Below are 18,512 nucleotides of genomic sequence, written 5' to 3'. Positions count from 1 at the left end.
CCAGTCAAGATAAAGTATAAGTTTCTATTTTAAACCAGACAAACATGCATTAAAACAGCCTCTGTCTTGACACAGGCTTTCAGAGCTTTGAGTGTAGCATCTCAAAGGGATGTTTATATACAGATGTGTATATATGTATTATCTCAGTTGATATTAGTCATATCTTTCCATTCTCCCCTTCTGCGTGTACATCTGTAGCAAGCACAGGTAATTGTCAACAATGCACTGAAGCTCTACTCTCAAGACAAGACGGGTATGGTGGATTTTGCCTTGGAATCTGGAGGTAAATATTTTTACTTTTCATGTTACCTAGAGGATTTACTAAAAATCTTGAAATTAAGACTAAAGCTTTGTGTGTTGCCTGATCATCAGGCTACTGCAGTCTGTGCATGTTGTTACCTGGGCTGATATATAACCCTGTAATGTGTGGGCAGGGACAGAACAGTTTCTATAAGCATGTGTACAACTGGATAATAGAGAACCACAGATCTGTTTGTGTGGGTTGTGCACATCACTGACCTCATAGAGAAAATGTCTATTTTTTCATCCTTCTTAAATGACAAGCCTTTAACATGTTCTTAAAATAACACTGTACTTGATAGAAGAATTGTAACCCTAGAGAAGAGTTTAACAATGTCTATTTTTTTCTGAGGAAAGTAACTGGTATATTCATTAACCTTTGTACAAATCTCTGCCTTTTAAAAGGCTTCAGGAAGAACTAGAGTAATTATTTCTGCTAACCTGATATGTCTTTTTTGAGGTGGCAGCATTCTGGGTACTCGCTGTTCTGAAACCTATGAGACCAAAACTGCATTAATTAGCCTTTTTGGAATTCCTCTGTGGTACTTCTCTCAGTCTCCCAGAGTGGTGATTCAGGTAATTAAAGACCAAATAAACAGACTTGAAAATGGTATTTTGAATTGAGTGATTTGGATTTTTTGGTTGCTGCATGTTTTTGTCTGTAATCCTTTTGGGCACGGGTACACTGAACTGTTTTCCCAGGAGTAGGTTGTACTAATAATTCCTGGGCACTGCTTAGGTCCTGCTCTAGGAAAATGAAGATCATTGGTGCTTGGATGGTGCACTGGACTTCTGCAAAGTGTGAGCACTGGGGGGGTTCCTCTTGAGAATCAATCTCAAGGTTTTCAGGTGGATGTACTCTCTTCCTGGAGTTCTGCCAAACAGGCTGTGTTCTGCCGCTTGCTATCCAAGGCTGTCCCTAATAATTCCAAATTCATTGCATCTCCTTATTATAAAAAATAATTTCAAAATGCTTATGGTTATTTTTTTGTAGTTGTTGTTGTATCCCATCCTCTTCTCTTTTCCTTCCTCCTCTCTAGCCGGACATGTATCCAGGAAACTGCTGGGCTTTCCGAGGATCACAGGGGTACCTTGTAGTGAGGCTTTCCATGAAGATCTATCCAACTGCCTTTACAATGGAACACATACCAAAAACACTTTCACCAACAGGAAATATCACCAGTGCTCCTAGGAACTTCTCAGTATATGTAAGTCTATCTCTGAACTTAAATTGATGTTTGTATACCTAAGGAATTTTTGTGTTACATGTCCTGGAAAATAACTGCTTAAGGGAGGACAGCTAATATAAAATTGCTTCTTTTTTAAGAGTTTTGAGAGTAGGAACAAGAAGTGTTACAACTAACTTTTGGGGGGAGTTTCTCTCTTGCTTTATACAGTAGTAAATATTTTTGGAGGGTGTGATAATGATTATTAATTTGGTATAGTTCTTTCATGCACTTTGTTTCATCTTTCCTCTGCTTTCCCTCGCCCCCCATTTTGGCTCTCACATTATCTGTAATGTACCTTAAATCTTTGATTTTTAACTAGCACCACAGCTGCATAAGTGTGATTGCAAAACAGAAGGCTGCAGGATACGTTACAGTTGTGATATCTGAGAGCATTTTGTCTTAATTCTTTTAAAAGTTTAAACACTCCTTTGCAAGCTTCTGAATCTTGACTGCTGTCTTGTTTCTAATGTGTCTGTTGATAGTTATGTAGGCAGGCTGCTGGGTTTGTTTTCTTCACATTTGATGGAAGCAAAAATATCTATCCTATCATTACAGGGTCTAGATCATGAATATCAAGAGGAAGGCACACTCCTAGGACAGTATGAGTATGATGAAGGAGGAGAACCACTGCAGATGTTTCCAGTGATGGTAAGTCTGGATGAGAAGATATAAATTGTCAGGAGAAACCTATTCTTATTTTCTCTGGTAGTGTACAGTGAAGTGTGAAGCAGTGAAGGAAGAAGAGGCCTTCTGTGTTGGGCACTGTGTAAGCTGAGGTAGAAAGTATCTGTCTGCCTCAAAACCTGTGGCATGAGTAGATTGGAGGGGAGGAGAAGTTGGTGCCAACTGTTCACAAATGTTGTGGAGATGTTAAACAGAGGAGGAGTTGCTTCAGGCTTCTGCTGGCCTCACAAATAACTCACTGTGAGGCAACAAAGGTTCTCTTCAAAGCGACAGAAAGTTCCCAAGGCAGGAGAGAGTTTTATTAATAATAAAAGTTGGCACTTACAGGAATTGAAGAACATGATTTCAGTTGTACTGAAACCTGACTCTGGTTTGTGCCTTTGCTTTTTTTCTTCTCCAGGACAAAAGTGAAAGTGCATTCCAAATAGTGGAACTGAGAATTCTTTCTAACTGGGGCCACACAGAGTACACATGCCTGTATCGGTTCAGAGTGCACGGGAAACCTGCCGAGTAATCTCCTACACTACAGCCTGGGTTGGGTTTGTTGTACATTATGTTCTCAATTTGTATATACAGGAAAGCCTAGAACACTGGAATCTCTAAAGGACAAGGATGCAAGATCTATACTGCAGAACTATTGATCCTCTAATAAAGGCAGAAAACTGGCAGCAGAACTGTATAAAACTTTTCATTTGCTCCGATGCTCAGCTTGTAATTGCCAGTTAGCTTTCTATTTTTGTGTCCATGCTGAGAGAAATAATGCATGCAAACTACTCTGGTTCATAAAGCCCAGTTGGCAAACAGGCAACACCTTTTTTTAACTACAAATGAATGTATAGGCTTTTTCAAAAAAATAAAACACACTTTCTGCAACTAGGAATCTGGTTTTTTGTTTTGTTTTTGTTGTTTTTAAGTCCAGGAATTAACTGCATATATCTGTTAGCTTGGCACCATAAACCAAAAACTGTGGTACGTTTTAAACACTGACTGTGGCTGGTGTCCTTCAGCTGACCCTTGGTTTGACCTTTTTGGTGGATCCAAAAGGGCTTCTTTGATACATGTTGAATATAATAAACCTTACTGTCAGGGAAAGTTAACACAACCAAAACTAGCTAAAACACCAGCTACTGAGAATGCTTTACTGTAATTTGTGGCTGTGAATTGCTCTGAAAGTCAGGGATAACTTTTAACTGAAGTTTATTTAAGGGTTTTTACCATAGCAGTTTGGCTTCTTTGTTGTTCTTCAGTGTAAATTCCAAATCAACCTCGATGTACTGACTAACTGTATTGGAGCTGATAAGCCTGCTAATTTGTTTTGTAAACGTTAGTATACAACAATAAAAGAACCTTAATTTGTTGAAAATAATCTCTTTAGGACAAGAATTCCTCAGGGTGGTTCACTGTTAAACTCTGTGAGCATCATACTCCTGGAATGCAGTATGTGGAAAGCATGACTGAAGTGAGCCTCACTACTACACATTTACAAGAGGGACTTCTGCTCAGTGCTGCTGCACTGAGGTACATGGGCATTCTCTGATCACCCCAGAAACCTTAGCCAGGTATGAGGAGAGCTGATTCTTCCTCTCAGAAGCAGCATTTCCACATAAACTGAGATCTAAGTACACCCCTTGGCATTGTAACTTGGAAAAATCCTTTTCAGAAAAGACTTTGGAATTGCACTTGTATGCAGAATTTTTATCTTGCTGTTATAATGCATTTTTATAGTTACACATGAACTGTTAACACATGGAACTGCTGACTGGTTTTCTGAATAGAGTTATGTATATTGCACAACAGTCCTCGAATGTTTTAAAAACAAAAAAAAAGTCTCCTTGTGAAGAACTTTTTTTTTTTCACTTGAGCTAGAGATGGAATCCATGGCCTAAACAGAGGAGCTAGACCAGATGTGTACAGCTGTTTTCATATAGGTTACATATTTAAATTTTGAATTATGCTGTATAAATTGAAATTAGGTAGCTGGGGTGGGAAGATTTTGAATAACACTAACTTATTTTTTAAAAAAAAAAGCAAGATAGGACTTTGTGCAATGTATTTTTGTAAATGCTTTTCAAAATGTCTTGTTATTCTTTGCTGCCTCCAAACTGACAAGATGCTATTGAGATGTTTAAATAAAGAAGAGTTTTAATTTTTGAAGGTGCATGTACTATTTGAAACAAGAAATAAAGTTGTTTGGGTTTTTTTTTTTTTTTCCTGTAAATTTGATCATCTGCGAACAGGAGAGAATGAAAGACCAGAAGTGGGGGCATGGCAGTGGCTTTTCCACCCCCATGGATCGTTTCCAGGTCCCGTTTCCCTCCTCTCTCACCCAGAGCCGGTGCCTCGGGGTGGGCAGGGGGGAGGTGGCAGCTCCGCTGTCCCCAGGGGGGGTGGCAGAGCTCCAGCCGGAGGATGTTTGGTTGGTAGGGAAATGCCCGGGGCTCGCTTTTCCCCCAACGTTTCCCGTGCTGCATTTTTACAAGAAAACCCCGTTTTCCCGTAGTCTGCAGGGGGGGTTCCCGCGGGGGGAGCTTTTAAATCCCTTTCCTCAGCGCCGCTCCCCCCCCTGTCTACATTCCGCTTTTTCCCCGGGCTGTGACGCAGGAACCAAATCTTTACCACACACCCAAGCCTTGGGGCCTTTGTCCCCGCCCGGCAGCCGGGTCCGGTCCCTCCGGTACCCCCCGGGACCTCTTTTCCCGACCCTCTCCCTGGGGTCCCCCCGCCCGTTACCGCTCCGGGCCCCGCCCCCGCGACGCCGTGTGCCGCAACGCGCAGCCGCGCGGGCTGACCCTCGCCGGCCGCCGTTGGAGCGGGCGGAAGCCGGGCGGGGAGGCGCGCTGCGTTCCGCGGCTGCGTGCGGCCCTGCCCGCCGCCGCCTTCACCCCCCCCTCATCCCCCGGCTCCTCCCCATCCTCCGCGTTGATGGCGGCGGCGATTATGGCGGCGGAGCAGGAAGCCGCGAAAGGCGGCGGCAGGAACCGCGGCGGCGTGCAACGCGTGGAGGGCAAGCTGCGCGCCAGCGTCGAGAAGGGCGATTACTATGAGGCGCACCAGATGTACCGCACCCTCTTCTTCAGGTAGGGCCCGGCCCCACGCCCTCCCCCTCCCCCGCGCGGCCTTCCAGAGCCTTCCCACGCACTCCGGGCTGCTGCCGCCCGCCTGGCTCACGCCCGCTCCCCATTGGCCGCCGCCGCTGTCAATCTCTGTTTCCCGCTCTCCCATTGGGCCGCCGGGGGGCGGGGTGGGGCGGGTGGAAGGCAGGGGTTGAGGCGCCGGGGCCGAGCTGGGCCTGAGGAGGGGCCCGCGGCCTCTGGGGGTCCGGCCGCTCCCCGCTCCCTCAGGCGGGGCACGGCGCGGTGTGAGAGGGCTCGGGGGCGAGCTGCTGCCCGCCGGGGTTCGAAGGTGAACTCCAACCGCGGTGCGGGCACAGCGGCCCGACCCGACCCCGCAGCCCCGACTGAGGGAGTGGTGGGGGGTGTGGGGTCGCCGGAGGCACCGGCAACAGCAGGAGGGCGCGACGGGGTCCCTGCCGCCGGCTGCCGGGAGCGTCCCGGTGCTTTGACGTCAAGCAGGCGTGTTGCGTCACGCTTCCCGGCCGGCACGAACAGAGCTGAATTTCGCTGCCCTGTCCCCAAACATCCCTTGGCGGCCTCATGTCCCTGGGCAGGCGGGATGGCCTCGGTTTGCCTCCCCAGAGCATTCCCTGGGGGATGGGTCCTTCACTAGTCCCTGGTTCCAGGGCCATCTGTGAGTTCCTCAAGCAGATGCCTTCTGGACAACTCCTGATTTACCCCCTTGTTTTAAACGTCAACCTCGCTGCTAAGTAGAGTGTTTCAGGCCTATCAGGTTTTGGCTTGGTCATTGTTCAGCCAAGAAGCAGCGCTACTCTACTGTCTGTCAGGAATCCTCTGGTTCAGCTTTTAGGAAGGGGAGGCTCTAAGAATTGCAAGAATCACCTCCACAGAGGAATGGTTTTAAAATAGGTACTTGGTGGTGGAATTTTTCTGTATGTGACAGTGACTCAGTAGTGCAATCATGGGCTTTTTCAGGAATATTCCTATTATCTGTCATGTCATAAGAAACTTATTTGTATTCTAAGGCTTTTTTGGATTAGTCTCTTTTCATATCCCCTTTTCTGTCATCAGAATTTAAAATGTAGACCCCCGCTCTCGAGAGCACAGAATAAGTTGGTTCTTCTAGTGGGTTCCTTGGTTCATACCAACTTTCTTGTGGTTCTGCTGGGGGAGGACAGTTGGGAAAACCTGAGTCTTGGAAACTCTCTGTCCTCAGACCTCATCTAAGTTAGAATGGGAACAGGCCTGGGGGTGTCTACAGAAAAATAGCAGCTGGGGTGGTGGGGGAGAGTCCTTGGTGCATAGTCCTGCTTCTGCAACCAGTGTAGATTAGATAGCCTGCCCTGCCCTGTACCAAGCACCATGAAATTAAAGCAGTTGTGTTCTGCCACAGCCTTCTGATGGGATCAGCAAGGGCACTGTCTAGGCCTTAAGACTTAAATTGTATTTGCAAATAAATCTAAATTTAAGACAAAGCGTGGCCTATTTTATACTAAGGATTAAATGATGTGATGGCTGCAATGGCAGAAGATGACTTGGCTCAGCAGGTCACTCCTCATCCTGTCTTCTGAATGTATTAACTCACATCCTTTGCTTAAGCCTCCCTGAATTAATTTAGAATCAAGGATCCTGTCTTTTCCATCTTAAGTGCAAGTGTAAGGAGGGGCTCAATTAAATGAAAAGGGGACATTTGCATAGCTAGGAAGAGAGTTTCCTTCCAGGTGAAAAGTTGCAATTTGAAACTTGTGTGGAAAGTCACTGAGGCCAAAGAAGAGTCCTGGATAGTCTTGTCTGTCCTCTGTAAAACATATGTTAAACGTCAGCAGTTTTCCAGGGACACGTTAACACAGACTGAGGTTATTTCAGCTGTGGAATTGTAGCTGGGATAGCCAGTGCTTCAAACATGAGTCTGTGCTGTCAAACTTGAAATCCTGACTCAGAGTTTTAAAAGTCATAAACTGAGATGTGTTAGAGGGTGGAGGAGGGGGAGAAGTGGAGGAGGAAAGATTACTGTAAGCCTTCCTGCATCCTGCAGACTTCTTATCCCTCCCAGTGATCTAGGGAGCAGGTGGAAAACTGCTGTTCCTGCCTGACCCTGAGCAGTGAGACCCCTGTTCCTCTGGGCCACCGAGTTACTGTACAGGCTGGCTGGGCTGAACCACTCTGTGGTTTGGTGCTGAGTCAAAATTGCAACTGAACATTCCCAAGACATGAATTTCTGTTTTCTTGGTGCTTGCAGGTTCTTTCTCTGGTTTAAATAGTCTATTCCAGAATTTCTGTCATTCTAAATCACATTTGGATCAAAATATTTGTTTTTAAATAAAAACTTTTAAAATAAGGTTACTTTAAAAATAATCTTATAGATTTATTTTATATTGTAAGGCTGCCTTTGAGTACCTGCTCTAATAATCCCCAGATTAAGAGCTCCCAAATAGCATTGGGACTTTTAGTGGCAGTAGAATCTGTGGAATTTGATCTACACTGATACTTGGGGTCAGACACCTAGAAGTAAACCTGGGTGTGAGGCCAACAATGACAGTGTTGGAGCTGCTGATCCCTTTGACTCATGTCTATAGCATTTGTTATGGTGACTGCAAATCTGAATTGCTGAGGATCCTTATTCCAAACAACCAGCATCATGCCATCCATTTATACAGTCCTGCTGTTCTGAATAAAACACCTTGGGTTTTTGGAAGACAGTGAGCAGGATGGGAGGGAGGACCCTGCCTCCTCCCTTGCTCTTTGTCTGAGCAGATTTTACCCAGGGGCCACAGCACAACACAACCAGGTGTCACAGAGGACAAAATTAATATTGCAGCTACTAAAGCAGTGTCTTAAAACTGACATTTTACCTTTTCACTATGAGCAAAGTAGCTGTTGTTACTTCTGCTCAGAAAGCAGCGAAATGGAAATTGGAAACTCTTACCTGCTGCCACACCAGAGCTGCTCTTGTAGGAAATGCTGCTTTGGTGACCTGGAGAGGTGAGTCCCCAGGACCTTGACTTGCCCATGGTGATGATGTGCAGGAGGCTGCAGTCACAGCACTGTGTAGGAGGCTCCTGTTCCTGAGGTAACCATTGGAAACAAATTATTTTGCATTTCTTGGTTAATTCTATAGTGAGCAATGTGGAAACTGCTGCAGGTGTGGTTCAAAGCATTGGATTTGAGAGAGCAGACTGGTTTGTCATGAATTGGTGACTCTGGGAACTGTTGCATGGTAAACCTTGCTGGCTTTTTGTGTCTTACCTAAAACAAATCAGGGACAAGGTACTTTTGGTTCAGCAGAGGACTGGAATGTGGCTGATGAGAGTAGGAGATGGCTGGAGTCCCTTGGGTGAATCTGGGCCTGTGAGCCATCCGGGGGGTATTCTGCAAACTGCTTCACTGTGATGGGTTTGGCTTTAGTAGAGGCTCTCATGTGGTGGGTTGAGCTGTGTCGTGCCATGTGTTGGCATTTTTTCTCAGGTGAACTCCAGGGATGGTTTACTTTTCTTTGTTCAGCTCACATCCTTATTGAAACTAATGATTTAAAAATAAATCCCTTATTGCTTTTATTTTAAAATCAGTGATCTTTAAATCTAACTTTCAGCATACACATTTTATGGTAATTTTTATCAAGGCTTTGCTGTTTTTTTCAGGTATATGTCACAAGGAAAACATGCAGAAGCAAGAGAACTAATGTATTCAGGGGCTTTGCTGTTCTTCAGTCATAACCAGGTAGGTTACTGGTCTTGTGTTGTGGTTTAGGAGGAGGCAGGATTGTTATTTGAAGACATGGGGGGGTGAATGGTGAATTCTTGATGCTAAATGTTTGGGGTAAATGCTTTGTAATCTTCTGTTTTATCTCTTTGTTGAGCCACTCTCTACAAAGAAGGATTATACCAAACTAGAACATAAAGCACAAGTGTCTGTGAGCACCCAAACAATAAACATAACCACAGTTGTTTTGCTTTCCTGGGAGCCTCTTTTTTAATACCATTGGATTACTATAATTTTTTTCTAGCAGAGGGTGGAGACTTGATTCTGTTCCTTAGCTGTGGATGTTGATAAAAGTATTAAATCTGCCTGTGACAAAATTCTGGTCGATGTTTGCTTTTATGTACTGATACCAGTATGTGTTTGTTTCATAGCAAAACAGTGCTTCTGACCTGTCCATGCTGGTTTTGGAGTCTTTGGAGGAATCAGATGCAAAAGTAGCAGATGATCTTTTAGGTGAGGTGATCTCTGTGCTTGGTTTGATGGTGTTTATCTGTGCTTTCACTTCACAGTGGCTGTTGTTAGCAGTCTTGAAATGTGAAATCCTTTTTTTATCCCTCTGGCTAAGGGTTATCTTTGTCATAGAAGTGGACTGGGGGAAAACTTTAGTAGAGAATAATGGATTCCTGATAACTTTGTGACCATGCTTAGCACAAACATTGCTGTCTTGTGGCTTTGTCCTGTCTTCCATGCAGCAGTAACGTATTGCATGCACATGATGTCCCCAGGGCATTGATGGAGGGTGGATTCCCACCCAAGCACTGGGGTAATGCACATCATTTGTGACACAGCTGTTGGCAAGGAAATTTTTCATGTGTGACTGGGAGATTTAGCAGCTCTTCTTAAGAGCTGCCTGGCCAGCATGAGTGAACTGCATCCATGGATGGAAACAGACAGACAGAGGCTGCTCTGTATTTATATCAGTTCTGTCAGTTTGCTTCCCATCTATGACTTCTGGTGATGCTTTTCTGAACTACAGCCCTCTGTCCCTCACAGCTTCCCTATGAATGGCAGACAATCCCAGAACCTCTTTTGTCCTCTGTGTTGTCCTCTGGGATATCCTGTCCCAAATGATGAGACAGGAAAGCTGTCACCAGCTGATTGCATGGCACAGCTTTTGGCTGTGGAGGAGGCAAATGAAAATTCCTGGCTGACAGATGCAAGATGGACTTGATGTATGAGAAGTGCCTCAGGTTCAAAGTCCCTTTTTCTTAAGGTAGCTTATGGATGCCATTCAGGGAACTTAAATGGTTTATCTTAAAGATGCAGTAGAAGCAGCAGTTCATCCTACTTTATTAATGCTAAATATTTGTGAATCTTATTGCTTCTAGAACACTTGGCTAAATTGTTTAGTTTAATGGATCCAAATTCACCCGAAAGAGTTGCTTTTGTATCCAGAGCACTAAAATGGTCCAGCGGGGGATCAGGAAAACTTGGGCATCCAAAACTACACCAGTTACTAGCAATTACCTTGTGGAAAGGTAAGAACAATCAACTGGCTTTTCTGTGTTTTGTTTTGAAAATGTTGAAGGTATGATATTGTAAGAGCTATACTTTGGAAATAATCAAAGGAAGCAGAGATGGAAATGACCGAGTTCTGCTGTTCCTGGATTTTTGCAGTAACTTCATCTTAATGTTACTAAGAAAAAAAACCTGGGGCTGTAACTCTGCTGGTGCAAAACCCAAAATACAACTGCTGTAAAGCTCTCTGAAAGGAAGGCTGATCCTTTAGACTTTGAGGTAGTTTCAATCCTAAGAAAGTAAATAGGTGGAGAGCAAGGTTGTTCTACTGTGGGGTTTTTGGTTTTAAATCTTGGATAAACATGACAAAGATTAAAGTCCATCACCAGTAATTAGGTACTTTCTGAAATGCTGACTAGCAGGCTTATTCCAGAATGAGTGCTACTGCCTTTGATTTATGTGGGATTTTATCATTTGTGATGGGATGCAAGGCAAACCAAAAATGCAGTAAATAATTATTTTAATTGTGGACACCAGCCAGTTTTTAAAGTCTTGTATTCAAAACCTAACAGAAGTGAGTGAGAATAAGTGAATAAATGCCATCTCTTCTTTGGGTTTTCATGAATTAATAACTGTGCAAGATGATTTTTATTTAAAATTTTTCAGTAGGTGCAAAGAGGTGATGGTGTTTCCATTTACTGGGTGGTGTATATGACCTGGAAGTCAGCACCCCAGTTCACTGCCTTTATGTGTGCCATAGGCTCTCCCCTGGCTGTTCTCAGCTGATTTGCATTAGCCTGTTGGCTGCTGCCAGCCAGAAAGAGAAGATTTTCCTCAGAACATTGAAGTTAGAAGCTGAGATACAATTAGGATAGGAAACAAAAAGTAAAAATCCCCATTTGGTAGCCATCTGCTCACTGTTCTTTTTAAATGTGTACGATTCCTTAATCTGTAGTTTTTGAGAGTATCATCAGAAAAGGCTCAGGTTTTTAAAACAAAACTTTTAAATTCCAAAAGACATCAGCTACCCTATTTTGATTTGTCATTGCAATGATTTTACATGATGCTTTGCTTCAGGTTGAGTTCTAAAAAATCATTGCCATTTCTTACACCTTTTTTTCCCTGTGTAATTACTGTTCTACTCAGCATATGGAAGCAATTTAAATGTTGATAGCAAGAGTGGGCTAAGCTAAAGATAGGAAATGCCTTCATTCTGTGCACTTTAGAAAGAAGGATGCTGAAGCTGCTGATTGACTTCTTGGTGCACATGATCTGATATGGAACTTCTTGATTCTCCTAAGCACTGGTGAAGTGTCCAGAGGCAGTTAAATAAAATAAATTATGACAGCTCAAGCTCTTTGTTCTATTGCCAGCTATGCTTTGTGGTGGTATTGAATATCAAGTGTTTTTAACACCAGTTGTTCAGATAAATTTAGGATAACATATTTATTATCTCCCTTTATAAATTGTCTGTAACTTATGCAGAAAAAAGCCCACTTGCTTTTCACTTGTTGTCTTGTTTATTTACCATGTGTGTAGCTCTTGTCCTTTTACCAGCTGTAGCGTACAAGTCTCACAGATTTGGTTTTGCATTCAGGTCTGATGAACTGATTTCTTACAAGCTGTTTTTCTTTTTCCTTTTATAGAGCAAAACTATAGTGAATCTCGGTATCACTTCTTGCACTCCACAGATGGTGAAGGATGTGCAAATATGCTTGTGGAATACTCCTCATCCAGGGGATATCGCAGTGAGGTGGACATGTTTGTAGCACAGGCAGTACTACAGTAAGTGTTGCACTTTTTTTAGCTGTTGTGCTGAGATGATACTGTGTTTGAGGACTTGATCATGATAACTGCAGGTTGACTGTGCATCCTTTTCAAAAAGAAACTGTGAAACTGGCCAGACCTTCTGAAACTCACTTTGGGTGGTAGCACAGCCATCTCAAAGCTGGTGTGTTCAGACCATGGAGAGGAAAAAAAAAAAGTATTAAGATCAAAGCTGAAATTTTGTTAATGCCTGAAGAATTAATGTAATCTATTTGACCCTGAAAGCACAATTCTTAGCTTTGTTAAGACCACTTCATGTCTAGTGGGGGCTTTATGTTTTTCCCAAAACTGGCTCTGTGTTTACCTTCAGTGTAGTACTTACACTCAGTTGTCCTGAGAGGTAATTTGTCTTGGGTCACCCTGGTCTGTGAGCAGCAGTGTGATGGTTCTTGGTGTGACAGAGTTGCTGGGGGCTTTCATTTGCTTCAGGCATTTATTTTGTAGGAGGTGAGAATGCAAGCTATTATGTGCCTTTGCAGAGCTCATGTATAATTAAGATTGACAAAGCCAATTTTACTGTGTTTAATCAGCTGATGGCTTTCTTCAGTCAGGGAAAGCAGCTCATGGAGGAGTCTGAGGAGGAGGTGGAGACAGGACTGTGCAGCAGGGAATCAGGGAGAGAGTAGGAGTTGGGGGAGAGGGAGGAGGTGAGAGCAAGTCTGTCTGTCTTTTGGCAGCAGTGAGCTGTCATGTTAGATTTGTCCTGGTTTCTGTAGCTGGTTGATACAGATTGCAGTGATTTTGAGCAGTAGAAAATCCTTTATGGAAGTCCAGTATATGTAGGACCCTTAAACAATGTTACAGGTCTTTGTTCTGGAGGGAAGGAAATTCTGGGGAGAGGTTAAGAGTTTGAGATTATTTTTTCAGTATTTATACAGCACCACTGCTGCATCCTTTACTGGCTGATATGTCAAGTACTGTACCAGATCCTCTTATACAGCAGTTTATACTCCAATGAAAATAATTGCAGTTCTTTACTTAGCAGTAAGCCAAAAAAACCCAGTGTCCTTGCACATGTGATGGTGCAGAAGTGGAGACCAAAAATGAGACTGCTTGTGGCAGCTTTCTCAGTGCTTGTGGACAGTGTTTGTCCCAGATAAAGTCTCATGTTAGGCCAATGGGATTTGCTGAGGTTGCCAGTTAAATTAACTGGACCTGAAGGAAGACTTGATCAGTTTGGGGAATTGGTCTGCTAATTGGTGACAAATGGGTTGGGACCTCAAACTGTAGCTTTATTATGAGATTTTTTTAGATGTGTGTGTGTCAATGATGCTGTGTTATTTCGAGGTAGTGCTTACAGAATGACAGTTTTTGGATTCTGGCAGATGTGTTCTGAAAGGAGATGTGTTTGGGAGTGGATAGGGCTGGGAGAGAGGTTTTGAATTAGATTTTTACCTCAGCATAGTAAACTCTGGACCAGTAAATGCAATATGATGTTTAATCACATAGTGGCCAATCTTTGACACTTTTATTTCATTGCTGTCCTCTTTAGTAACCATTCTTTGTAAAGTCTGCTTAGATTTTGGTTAAATTAATTCTATTAATACTTAATGTCTATTCTCCCTCCCAACCTGCTATTCCAAAATAAATTCTAGTAGCAGTTTTCCCCCTCCTCAGTTGATAGCCAAAACATTGCCAAAAATGTGCATCCCTACCACTTAGTTTTTGCCATTGGTTTAAGACTGGGACAACTTCTGTGCACAAATGAAGTAGATTGTTGAGCTTTTTTGGCTTCCTTTTCCCTTTATGCATGTAAACTACTTTTCTGCCTTTTATTTTTACCTTGTGCTGTTCTCTTTCCTTTTGCAGATTTCTCTGCTTAAAAAATAAGACCAGCGCATCAGTTGTTTTTACAACCTACACACAGAAACATCCTTCAATAGAAAAGGGCCCACCCTTTGTTCAACCACTGCTGAACTTCATCTGGTTTCTGTTATTGGCAGTTGATGGGTACAGTCTTATTTTTCTCATGTTTTTCTTGGTTTCCTTTTCTAGTTGTTACTGAGATTACATTTTTGGTTGTTTTCTTTCTAGAGGAAAACTAACAGTATTTACAGTATTGTGTGAACAGTATCAACCTTCACTGAAAAGAGATCCCATGTATAATGAGGTGAGTGGTGCAAGCAGGGTAGAATCTGCAGAGTTAGTTAAATAATAGATTATTGTCTCCTGGATTTTGACTTGTAGATAGGAATCAGTGGTCTCAGAGATAGGAGTCAGTATTCTAGCTTGTATGATGTGACTGTTGCCTGTTGTATTTCAACCTGTAAACAAAGTTGTTTTCTTCCTCTTGTATCTTTTCAGTACCTAGATAGAATAGGACAGCTTTTCTTTGGTGTTCCACCCAAGCAGACATCATCCTATGGAGGATTACTAGGTAAGCTTTATGCCAATAAATGTTTATAGATACCACCAGTCTTTTCAGAGCAGTGGCTTATAGAAAATTAGCTGGAAACAGATATTAATTGTTCTAGTAAATACATCAGTTTTCTCATTGCCTACAGAAACAGTCACTACTGTGTAATACAAGATGAATGGGTTGCATGTGAAATTAATTTGGTCAAGATAGACTTTTCATCTTTGAGAAAAGAAGAAGCATATAAATAACTCCTCTGGTTAATTCTTGATGTTATAACTCCCAGAATTCTTGTGTTTAAGCTTGATATCCTCAGACTTCAGTAGCTGATTTTCTTAAAGTCAAGTACTATGACTTAGGAAGATTTCTGACCAGTCCTGATAGAAAGTGAATGTTCCCAAAGTAGAAGTTCTGAAATGAGTACTGCTTTTTGAATTTAATACTGAAAGGGAATTGAGAAATTCAGCCCTCATTTCCTGGCTCTTGAATAAAATGTGAGGAAATTGGACTGGATCATTTTTGTAAAATGGAACATTTTTCCTTGAGAACTAAGCTGCTCTATTTGTAGACTGAATTGCAGCTTTACCTGCAAATGTCAACTCACTGATACCCAGACCTTGAAAAACATGAGCATTATAGATCCCAATTCAATCTTCTTTAAATTGAATAAAACAGTGAGAACACATAAATGCCTCAGAGAAGTTCTTTATAGCATGATGCAGACCATTGCTGGGTTTTGACAGTTTCCTGGCTGGGGGTGTCTTTCCTCACTTGGTTGTTTTAATTTTTAGTTTATGCTGCAACAATAGTAGTTAGGTTTTTCCAGTGTATTCTTAGGGAAGGAACAGTATCAAAAACAGCTTCTTAAATCAATAAATTCTTAATGGAAGCCAGTGTGGGAATATTAATGTCCTGCTGTGACTCTTCTAATTTAAAAACAAAAACAAAGGTGGCTTTTTTTCATTATAGAAATTTGCAGCCCAGCAGGACAGTAAGTTTTTGATGTGAGAACTTAACAATTGGTGACTGTCCTGAATTTTATTCTAGGAAATCTTTTAAACAGCCTGATGGGAACTGGAGAAGATGATGACACAGAAGATGGTCAGGAAGACAGCAGCCCTATTGAGCTCGACTGAATGTTGTCATTGGGTGCCGTGTAAATCTGGTGATTTGATGACTCCAAAGACAGTTTTGGAATTTGAAACCTGCAGTTGTTTCTTGGTGCCTAAAAGGGCTCCTCTGGTCTTTTAGAAAAGGTTGCTGAAATGTTTATAATGTTCGGTCTATATTATTTATGTAATAAATGAAAGAAACCAACCAAAAGTAGCCAAATGAACCAATTGGAGCAGTTGTTAGCAGGTTTCTGATACAGCAGCTGGTGACTTTGATTCAAATATAGTCTTCTACGGTTTCTGATGCAGTGTTCCCTTTGCACAGTCATTCAATAGAGCATAAATATGGGTCTTGTACTTCACAGCCCACCCACTACCCTCTTTATCAACAGAAAGCCTCCTTGACCTCTGCCACCCCCAAGGAAGAGCTGGAAAGGCAGAGTGATCAGTTGAATAATTTATTTGTGAGGCTGGTGCCAAAAATACTGCAGGATGAGCCAAGCAGCATAATTTGGCATGCACATTCAAGAGACATTGATCCCAAGAACTCACTTCCAGTGCCGTAAGTAGCATGCACACCCTTCATACTGCCTGGCACCCTCTTTAAGGTTGGGCTCTGGCTGAGCCCACACCTGTGTTCAGCCAATACTTCCTGAAAAGCACAAGGATGAATTGCTCTTGAGTTAAAGCTGCTCAGTGGAACACAGGTAATTGGCTTCCATGTGGTTCTCTCCTGCCTAGGTATAAAAAAAATCTGGTGTCTAAAATACCTCCTCTGGCTGGTGGCTCTCCTCCTTTGGAACAGGTTCTTTGTTTCAGTGTAAGTTCACAACCATAGGCAAAGGTGGTGGTGTTTGTTTTAGTGAATGAAATGATGGCCGTGAGCATCGTGTGTGTTTGAACTGCAGCTGGATGTAAAGAAAAGGGATACTGCAGAACTTTCAGTTCTTTATGATATATTTATTTTTCTTGGGTGATTGATTCATTTAACACTTTCTGGAAAAAAAAAAAGGCAAAAAAAAAAAAAAAAAAAAAAGGCAAAATCAACAAATAATGGAGTAACTGCAAGCCCAGTGGTAGGCATAGCCATTCTACAGCTCCTCCTCTTTAATGCAGCACAGTGGAGATGTCAGTGGTACCAGGAACAGAGGAACCAGTGGGAAAACGCTTTATTTTTTCACAATGGAAAAAAGGAAAAAAAAAAAAAAAGGCTTAGATTAATAAACAGCAATCATGCATGGGGGGAGGGAGGGATTAATACAAATTTATTGACTGTATGAAAAAGAAAAGGCATTGAAAAGAAGACTTTGTGTTATTGTGAAGTCTCAAATAAACACTTTATACCAGGATGTGCAATGTTGCTGCTTTTTAAGAGTTGTATGAGCATTTCTTTGATTTTATTTTTTTTTCCCTATCAGCCATGTTCACCCAGACCTCAGTGCTGCAGCTTTAGTCCTGCACAGAGATACAGTTCTAGTTACTGTGGATGTGTGGATGGTTTGGATTTGCAGCAAGTTCAGGGAAGATCTGGATGATGCTGGGACACTGAGTCTGCTCTGGGAGGCTGGGGGTGTGTGAGAGCCACATCATAACATGACCTTTGGCTGCCAGCAAATGTCCAGTCATGGGGCAGCTCAGGGGGTCCAGCAGCAACAGCTCCACCTCTGTTCTGTACCTACAGCTGAACTGAGTGTGCACCTTCACCTCTGCTCTGCCAGGTCCAAGCTGTCACCTCCAGCAACCCTGGTGGCAGCCCTAACCCCAGCCCTGGCAGTGAGGCAGCACCAGGGGCTGGCAGCAGACTCAGGAATTACTGTGGTACAGACAGAATATATGTGTGTGTATAAAAGAGATACTAAAAAAATCAAATTATATATATATACATATATATACACACATGCATAAGCAGCCTTCTGTGCATATAATAGTTTAAAATTAAATGGCATATAGTTCAGAATAATGTTTATACTATTCTTAATCATATTCACAAACAAGCTCTACAATTAGCACACAAACAACTAGCCCAGCCTGTCCTGTCCCTGCTTCTGACATGCCTGAGGTTTTGTGTCAGTGTGCCTGTAAAAATATATATAATGTATATTAAGTGTATTTTTATATAAATACGTATATATCTATATGGATGTGGATATATGTATGTTTATGCAATATATTTCTTATATTTATATTTATATACTTTATCCCAATATAAACATGCACATATTTATAATATAATAAATCTGCAATAATGAAAAAATGTCTATGCATACACAGATGTGTATGAAATACAAATATTTAAATTAAATATATAAGTCTAATGATGGCTACATATATACATGCAGTGTTCATATGAACTCTACTTAGCTCACAGACACATAAAAAACCCATGCAGTTTATAGTTGTCTGTGAGTAATCAACAACTCTTGAATTTAGGTCTGTATTCCTTATAGGTACCTTTTGTGTTTATATCTGCATACATAAATATAGAATATATACACTATAACACACACAGATATACAAATAAGCATAATACAAATATTTGGGTGTAGTTTACATGAAAATACACCTACCTGGCACACAGGTGGCTGTGCAGGTGCTCTGCCTCCCTCCCTGCACCAAGCAACCCCAGGGGTGCAGATGGTTTTGTGGGTGTCCCATACCCACAGGGCTCTGCCAGCACCACCACCACCATCACCTACCTGTTCTCATTCCTTGT

At 42.2% G+C, this 18,512-nt stretch overlaps 3 protein-coding genes across 14 annotated transcripts in view; 2 read left to right on the top strand and 1 right to left on the bottom strand.

Annotated features, from left to right (window-relative positions):
• Positions 1-4,367, top strand: part of SUN1 (Sad1 and UNC84 domain containing 1) — a 34,993-nt gene extending 30,626 nt beyond the window's left edge. For all 11 annotated transcript variants that reach the window (XM_030460190.1, XM_030460191.1, XM_030460195.1 and 8 more), the window contains 5 exons: positions 199-283; positions 761-876; positions 1,341-1,508; positions 2,085-2,177; positions 2,614-4,367. In XM_030460190.1, coding sequence (XP_030316050.1) covers positions 199-283; positions 761-876; positions 1,341-1,508; positions 2,085-2,177; positions 2,614-2,727 — 576 coding nt within the window. In that variant the 3' untranslated portion in view covers positions 2,728-4,367. The remainder of the gene's footprint in view (positions 1-198; positions 284-760; positions 877-1,340; positions 1,509-2,084; positions 2,178-2,613) is intronic.
• Positions 4,368-5,025: 658 nt separating this feature from the next.
• Positions 5,026-17,020, top strand: GET4 (guided entry of tail-anchored proteins factor 4). 2 transcript variants are annotated; one of them, XM_030459580.1, is made up of 9 exons: positions 5,026-5,290; positions 8,926-9,004; positions 9,418-9,499; positions 10,375-10,524; positions 12,151-12,289; positions 14,141-14,281; positions 14,366-14,441; positions 14,636-14,708; positions 15,735-17,020. In XM_030459580.1, exons 1-9 carry the CDS (start codon positions 5,136-5,138, stop codon positions 15,821-15,823), a joined length of 984 nt encoding a protein of 327 aa, XP_030315440.1. In that variant the 5' UTR covers positions 5,026-5,135; the 3' UTR covers positions 15,824-17,020. The 2 variants fall into 2 exon arrangements, with proteins under 2 accessions (XP_030315440.1, XP_030315441.1); XM_030459581.1 differs by having other exon boundaries at positions 5,058-5,290; positions 12,196-12,289.
• Positions 17,021-18,470: 1,450 nt separating this feature from the next.
• Positions 18,471-18,512, bottom strand: part of ADAP1 (ArfGAP with dual PH domains 1) — a 49,665-nt gene continuing 49,623 nt past the window's right edge. The window contains exon 12 of the transcript XR_003988154.1: positions 18,471-18,491. The gene's annotated coding sequence lies outside the window, so the exon portion shown is untranslated. The remainder of the gene's footprint in view (positions 18,492-18,512) is intronic.

Source organism: Calypte anna, chromosome 14, assembly GCF_003957555.1.
Source record: "Calypte anna isolate BGI_N300 chromosome 14, bCalAnn1_v1.p, whole genome shotgun sequence".
NCBI lineage: Eukaryota > Metazoa > Chordata > Aves > Apodiformes > Trochilidae > Calypte > Calypte anna.
The sequence above is the reverse complement of the archived record's forward strand: the minus strand, read 5'-3'. Positions and strand labels throughout refer to the sequence as shown.